We start from the raw sequence: 8,035 nt of genomic DNA on the forward strand, positions 1-8,035 counted from the left end.
GCTGTTTGGTTTTACTTGCAGTAGTTGTTGCAGACAAGCATTTTAAGCTTACACTGAAATTTTGTTCAAAAAACAAATGGAGTCACCATCAATAAACTGCATTGTGGTGACATCTGCTTGCGAGGCCTTCATCACATTTGTCAGCAGTCATGTTATGAAAACTTTTCTTCAAGTGGTCATTTAGCAAAAATGCTTGAACAGTTCTGGAACTTGGCTGGCTGATTTTTCTACCCCACCTTTAAAAGTGTGTATGTATGATAAAAATCTTTAAAACAATCTTTAAAAGATTGTTGTGTATGCAGCTTCTGCCTGCCCTTGTGCATGTTTGAGGTGCTGCTCAATATGCCACAGATATAAAGTGTAGCTCTTGGACAGCAGAGCTGTATTTACTGAAAGAAAATCAAGAATTCCTGTGCATTTTAAGTCATTTCTTGAAGATGCTTTGGGAATAAATTCCTTGTTGCATGTGAAGCAATGATTTTTGTGTTATAATTAAGTTTAGCTGAGTGTGAGAGCTGAGTTCAGCACTGCTCACGCCTCAGTGCTGCACAGTGCTGGGAGGGTGATGACCATCTCTTGGTTTCTAGGTCACATTCTGGCACCCCTACAAAAGGCAATTAAATAGTTAATTTTCCCACAGCTCAGCATTTTTCTAGCTTTATAGCTCCTTCAACAGCTTTAGTTACTGACATATTGCCTCTCAATCTCATGGAGCATGATTGCTGCTTAACAGCTAAACAGGGATTGTTGCTGAAGGTGAAGGGTGAGCTTGAAAATGGTTGTTAAAAGTAGTGATTTCTCAAGGTGATGAGAAACTTAAATTTTTTTTTTCATTTCTTCAGTACCACATTCTTTTCTCTGCCAGATTTTCTACCTCATCTGATATTTGTGTGTTTAAGCCTTCCTGTATATGTCTATTGATGCTGTTCCTAGGACACCATCTGTTAGAAAGCTGCGTTTTTCTTTATTCCTTTACACAAAACTTCTGGAGCCTCCCCCATGCTGGCCACTCCATCACTCCCTCCAAAAGGGTGATGTAATGGTTATTTTTTTATTATTTCAATATATTTGCATGTATGAAAAGCAACAACTCTAAATCCCAATTACTTCAACAAACATTTCTCAGGTTAAAAAAAAAATTTATCTGATGAAACCATAGGTGAATCCCCTAAACTCTGTTGCTGTCTCCCACTCATCCTCCTTCAGTCTTTGTGAAATGTCATGCTCAGAAAAGCCATGTTACAGGCATGTATTATTTATTGAGCAAAGGGAGTCTTGCAGGATTCTCACTAATAGAAAATAGTAAGCTCGAGAAGCTTAAAAATAGACCTTGCTAATTATGTTCCACATGTAAGATGGGAATTGACCTATACTTTATGATGGGTGCTTTGATAATTAGATCTATCTGTTCTATATGAATTAATTTCAATCATACTTTTGCTGCAAAAGATCTTTCAATAAAATCTTTCATTTTAAAATGTCTCATGAGCTACACACTGAATTAACTGTTTGTGGGGTTCAGTTTGTCCCTCCCTTCTTTCACTCTTCCTTCTTGTGCTCTCCTCCAGAGTCTTCTCTCTTTTGCCTGTCAGATAAAGGCAGATAAAAAGCAAATAAATAGTGATGGATGGGAGTGCTGAGGGGGGGATGGGACAGTAGGAGCATTCTGCTGGGCCCTACCATATTTAATGCCCTTTACAGCTGCATCTGGGAGAGCATAATTTTCCTTTGGCTGGCTGTGGGGCAATTCTGCATCACAAATCTGAACAAAACATTTTTAAACCTGCCTGTCCCAGATGAAGAAACCTTGAAAGATCTTCTGTAGCTGTCTGTCTCCTACCTCTCAGGATTTCAGTCTGATTGTGACTAGATTTGTTCTAGAGATACTATTTTTGCTTCAAGGGGGTCAACGAGCAAATGCTTGTGAAAAATTTGTACAAGTTCATGTGATAATGGTGTGTGCTGCTCTCTCAGCATTTGTTAATGATACCATTACAAGAGCAACAACTTTTTCTATTTGTATTGCAGTAGCTACAGCTTTTCTCCCTTGCTGTGGCATGGTGATAGTGGTCTGAAATTCAGTTGCCATAAGAAACATTCCTTAGGCTCTCCTGCCTTTCCTGGTCAAGAGGAGGAAAATAGGGATTTCTGCCAGATGAAGCCTATAGATTATAGTTCTCTGAAATGCAGATCTTGTCTCTATGTAGTTGTTAAATCTCAGGGAATGTGGAACTGTCACACTCCTGGCAGGTTTGGAGGATGTGAATTATGCTGCTTAGCCACAGCATAAAAGATAAATGGGCCCAGGGACTGGCTGTTGTTTACTTTGGTGACTGGGCCAGTGAGCTTTGAAACAGCTCCATGTTCTGTGAGAAAACCTTTTACTCTTTTCCTGCAGAGATCCCTGTGCCCACTGCTGCTCAAGTGGACTTAAATTTGGTGTGTGGTGTAAAGCAGTAGTGAGCTTCCTGCTGGTACATACATAGAGTAATGAAAATACATGTGTGATAGCTAGCACTGAAATACAGATTTGATATGTACATGTGCCTCTGTTGATTGGTGATCCTTCCCTTTTGGATGTGCCAGGACATTGTCAGGAGTGCTCACTGAAGAGCATTTTCTGCCTTCTAGATTGCTGAAAACTTTAATCTTCAACATACATAATTTCAGTGTGAAATTCAACTATCCCATGACACATTCAAAGCTGTGCACAACATTGGTGGTTAGGGACAGGACCTTTAAATAATGTGTAGGAAACAAAACAGATTGAAAATGTTAGGTTGTTCTTTCTTCTTTAAGTAATTTTGTATACTTAAATGTATTTTTGCCTTAATATCTTAAAGGAAAGCAATATTTCATATTTCAATGAACATTTCAATGAATATTTCAATGAATATTTCAGTGAAGCCCTGGTGAGGCCACAGCTTGAGTCCTGTGTCCAGTTCTGGGCCCCTCAGCTCAGGAAGGAGATTGAGGTGCTGGAGCAGGTCCAAAGGAGGCAACTGGGCTGGGGAAGGGACTGGAGCACAGATCCTATGAGGAGAGGCTGAGGGAGCTGGGGGTGTTGAGGCTGGAGAAGAGGAGGCTCAGGGGAGACCTCATCACTCTCTCCAACTCCCTGAAAGGAGGTTGGAGCCAGGGGGGGGTTGGGCTCTTTTCCCAGGCAACTCTCAGCAAGACAAGAGGGCACAAGAGGTCTCAAGTTGTGCCAGGGGAGGTTTAGGTTGGACATGAGAAAGAATTTCTTTCTGGAGAGGGTGCTCAGGCATTGGAATGGGCTGCCCAGGGAAGGGGTGGATTCTCCGTCCCTGGAGATATTTCAAAAGAGCCTGGATGTGGCACTCAGTGCCATGGGCTGGGAACCACGGGGGGAGTGGAGCAAGGGTTGGACTTGAGGAGCTCTGAGGTCCCTTCCAACCCAGCCAGTTCTAGGATTCTGTGATTCATATTCAATAATATGAAAAGACTGATCTTTTGGTTTCGGATTGATCACTTTCGGTTTAGGTAAACCTGATGTTTGTGTCTTTTCAGGTTCCAGAGTTCTAAATCTGGAAAGATCTACCTCCACAGAGATGTAAGGCTCCTGTTCTCTCGGAAATCCATGGAAGTTGATAGTGGCGCTGCGTATGAACTCAAATCTTACACTGAATCTCCAACGAATCCTCAGTTTTCACCCAGATGCTAGCAAACAATGGCAAACTGATGGGTTCCTTTTCCTGTTGATTACTCCTTCCAGGTGAAGCTTGGTAGAGGTGACAGTTTAAAGTTATGTCTGTAAAGGAATGAAAAGAGCGCTCAGGAGAGAGAAGGTTCTGATGTGATCCCGGACCAGTTTTTAAAAGGTTTCTGGAATGAGCTTTGTGTATTCCAAGTAGACTGGAAACATACTTAAATCTAATCTTTTTGTACTGTTTAAAACCACTTCATTGGATGTGTTGCAATAGCAAATTCCCAAGTTAGTTTAGTGTTTACACTTTTTATTTTATTTTTCAGTTATTTAATATTTAATGTTTCATTTAATACTCAAGTGATGTTTGTCTTTAGTGTTCTAATGTAGCATAAATCCTATGTAAAATCATACTATGTATTTTTGGCATTAATATTGAAATCTGAAATATATACAGATGTCTTTAATCTGTGTGATGTTTTAAGTGATATTCTTTTAAATTATTGAAAATGAAGACAACAGGTGAATTTCCATAACATTTCATACTATGCAAGCATTTAGCTTTTCCTTTTTTCCTTTAGTGGTTCCCTTTTTCTTTTTTTTTCTCACATACAGATTGGATAACACTTGTGACCATAGTGCAGATTGTTTACTTACTCACGCATTCAGTTCATGGGTTTCATTTGCATTTTGTGCCCTCAGCCTCTTTCTTCCCTTCAGGGCCTTTTTAATTTTACTTTCTTTTATTAGTTTTTCTCACATAAAATTTGCATCCCCTCCATTTGATTTCTCAGATTGTGTTAAAGGATGTACTGTGCAAACAAATGAGTATTTATATCTTAAATATATGCAAAAGCTATGAAACTTGTACTTTTTGTTTTATTTTCAGAGAACAGAGGATCTTCATGCAATCCTAAATATTTTTAATAGGTCAGTTCCAGTTAGGCCACTAGGTGGCCATAGGAAGTTTTACTAGAAATACTACATGAGACATACAAGTATTTACCAGTACTTAAGTGTAAAACAACAGTCGGATAAACAGTTTATGCCAAGTCTTAAACTGTGTGACTGAGAGAAATAAAGTTAGAAACATTTGATTATACTTCAGGTATATATTTAATAACATACATGAAGCTTTACAATGGTTGCTGAAGATCTCAGAGCTTCTCAGCTCTCTTCCCTTGGTTTATGTTTTTCTTTACATCACTGTAGGTTTTCAGAGGGTCAGTAATATCAAGGGTAACCCTCATAATTTGGATTTAAAACATGTTTGTCTGATGAAGACTCTGGAGAAAGAACACGAGTGCATCTTGGATATTCAGCACTGCCCTGAGATGAGAGGGGATGTCAGGGTAGGGTGAAATCTCCAGGAAATCTGCCAGGGAAAGTAAGGGAGAGCAGACTTTCCAGGTGATACTCATCAACTAACTTGTATATTCAGATGACTATTGCCACAAAAGGGCAAAGCTCAGATAGCACTGAGTTCATGTCCCACTTAGCTGTGTTTTCCCCTCTGTTGCACAAGTTTTTCAAAGGTCAGCTAGGATTTATTTTATAGACACCTGGCAAAAACTGCCCAGGAAGAGATTGTTTGCAGTTTCTGGTGATTTCTGTGCCCTGTAATGGTGAAAAGGTGTCTTTTGGTAGCAGAAGAGTCAAATATAACTGCAGTTGTACTGTGTACAGAACTAGAATCTAGACTAGGATAATGAGAATGTGTCCCAGTTTCTTTGTAGCTACTACTGAGTCATAAGCAAACAACATAAGCAAAGTACTTAACCTGTGTCATGGTGCACATCTGCCTGCCTACTTGATGGGGAAAAAAAAAAAAAAAAAAAAAAGGTGAGAAAAGGACACACTTTTAGTGAAAAGTCACAGTTCACTCGCAGTAGATTAGCCTTTTATTTTGCACTGCCAATATGCAATGTTTGTACCTTTGTACTTTGGTAACTTTTGAGTAGGTTCTTCAAGCCACCTCTTCCTCCCTTCAGAGTAATATTTCATTTGTTTTGACCAGCAGACAAGTGTGGATGTTGAACGTGTGGTCACTACAGATCACGGGTAGGAAATAAATGTGTATTGACTTAAATAGTCAAACCTGTATGGATTCAGAATGAAAGTGACCTTAGATTATCCATGCACAACTTTGATTTAATGAAGTCATTCTCCATTTACAGCTTTACCTGAGGTTACACTTTCCATCAGGCACACGCCTGGAAAAATGCTGTGTTCTTAAAATCCAAATTCCACATGACTTTCTAGGCCTGGGTTGAGAAATGAGACTGGACTAATATCTGAGAGGTCATTTGCTTATAGAATATATAGAATGTTTCTGAGTGGTCTGTGAGGGTCTCCAGTGATGGACACTACAAGTAATCTCTTCCAGTGTTAGTCTATACTTACCAATATATATAATTGTATAAATATACCAATGTATATAATGTCCAACCACATCTTGCTGCAGTTGCAATCAAATACTACTTGGCCTTTTCACTGTAAGCAAAGAACACTATTTTGTTCTGTTATCTCTCTTCTCAGCTGTGTTTTCTGTATCTAAGACAACCCCAGGCTGTTCAAACAGTCAGCCTTGCCTTGCAGATTTCATTTTATGCATCTCCATAATTCTGGCTCTTTGCTTTCTTCTTTTGCTCTGGGTCTGTCCTGAAGTGTCTCAAGCTGGACACAGCATCCCAAACACAGCCTTTCCGTGCCAATTGGACTAAAAGGATTGGCTGGCAAATCTTATGGATTGAAGTCCTCTTCATACATCCCTTCATAACACTTATTTCTCAGGATCAGGAGCTGTCAGTTTGCATTCATCTTGTTATCCAGAAGAACAGAGCTGTCCTGCCTTGCTTCTTCCCAATACCTGTTCCCATCTGGCATTACTGAGCTTCCTTTGCTCCCCACTCAAGGTTTTGTATCTGGTTTTCTTGTTAAATCTGCCCCTGTGCTCAGCCCTGGGGAGGCCACAGCTTGAGTCCTGTGTCCAGTTCTGGGCCCCTCAGCTCAGGAAGGAGATTGAGGTGCTGGAGCAGGTCCAAAGGAGGCAACTGGGCTGGGGAAGGGACTGGAGCACAGATCCTGTGAGGAGAGGCTGAGGGAGCTGGGGGTGTTGAGGCTGGAGAAGAGGAGGCTCAGGGGAGACCTCATCACTCTCTCCAACTCCCTGAAAGGAGGTTGGAGCCAGGGGGGGGTTGGGCTCTTTTCCCAGGCAACTCTCAGCAAGACAAGAGGGCACAAGAGGTCTCAAGTTGTGCCAGGGGAGGTTTAGGTTGGACATTAGAAAGAATTTCTTTAGGGAGAGGGTGATCAGACCTTGGAATGGGCTGCCCAGGGAAGGGGTGGATTCTCCATCCCTGGAGATATTTCAAAAGAGCCTGGATGTGGCACTCAGTGCCATGGGCTGGGAACCACGGGGGGAGTGGAGCAAGGGTTGGACTTGATGAGCTCTGAGGTCCCTTCCAACCCAGCCAATTCTAGGATTCTAGGATTTTCTAGTGTTCTTGTAGCTTCTTTTACTTAAACTTTATTAATATTAGCAGATTACATTATACAATCTGGGTCAACAGTTAAACAGATTAAAAATACTGGCCCTGGGAGGCCATTTCCAACAGAATATCTACCACATGAAAGTTTCATTTAGTCAAGATTCACAAACTTCCCTGGGAAATTGTCAGAAGCCTTGTTAATGCCAGAAGGCATCTGGAACCTCAGACACTTCCATTCTCCCACTTCTCTGCACTGCCTGGTTTTGTTTTCCTTTCATTAAAGGAAATGTGATTGATTGAAACCCTTGTACTTAATTGTGAATTCATTTCTGGCTGTGTGATTTCTTTTGAGTGCTTATTTTAGGTCATTTCTCAGGTAATTATTGATTAGACAGCTTAATTTTGCAGCTTGTATTCTGTCATCCCCACACTCCAGCTAAATTTAGAAAAATGGCCAAGCTATCAGTCTTCATTTTCTATAGGTTCCTTTATAGATGAGCACTAATTAACTGGAGATTGTGTCAGTTCCCTAAACCCTCAAGGATATTTTCACCCAAGTTGAAAATATTTACCAGATAAGGAAAAAACCTGATTAAAGTATCCTATAAAGGGATCTTTCTTTATTCCAGCCTGAAGTTACACTGTTTGTTTCACTATCTTGATCATGCCTGACTCAGCAAAAGAAATGTTCAATCCCTTTGTCTTCACAAGGTTTGTTCAGTACTTTCCAGTAATGATCCTGTGCCCCTTTGTCTCCATGATCTGCCTTAAAAAAAAAAATTATCTAGTTTCTATATGCTGCTTCCTTATATTTGAGGCCATTGAAGAACTTGTGCTTTCCCTGAGGGTCTTAATTTACTTCCCATCCTTCCCCTGC

General features: G+C 40.5%; 1 protein-coding gene across 5 annotated transcripts in view; it reads left to right on the top strand.

The window, feature by feature from the left end:
• ATOSA (atos homolog A) overlaps positions 1–4,134 on the top strand; it is a 50,887-nt gene extending 46,753 nt beyond the window's left edge. For all 5 annotated transcript variants that reach the window (XM_071755161.1, XM_071755158.1, XM_071755157.1 and 2 more), the window contains one exon: positions 3,532–4,134. In XM_071755161.1, the coding sequence (XP_071611262.1) occupies positions 3,532–3,685 (154 nt within the window). In that variant the 3' untranslated portion in view covers positions 3,686–4,134. The remainder of the gene's footprint in view (positions 1–3,531) is intronic.
• Positions 4,135–8,035: the final 3,901 nt, after the last annotated feature.

The sequence above is a fragment of the Heliangelus exortis genome, chromosome 11 (genome assembly GCF_036169615.1).
Source record: "Heliangelus exortis chromosome 11, bHelExo1.hap1, whole genome shotgun sequence".
NCBI classification, from domain to species: Eukaryota; Metazoa; Chordata; class Aves; order Apodiformes; family Trochilidae; genus Heliangelus; species Heliangelus exortis.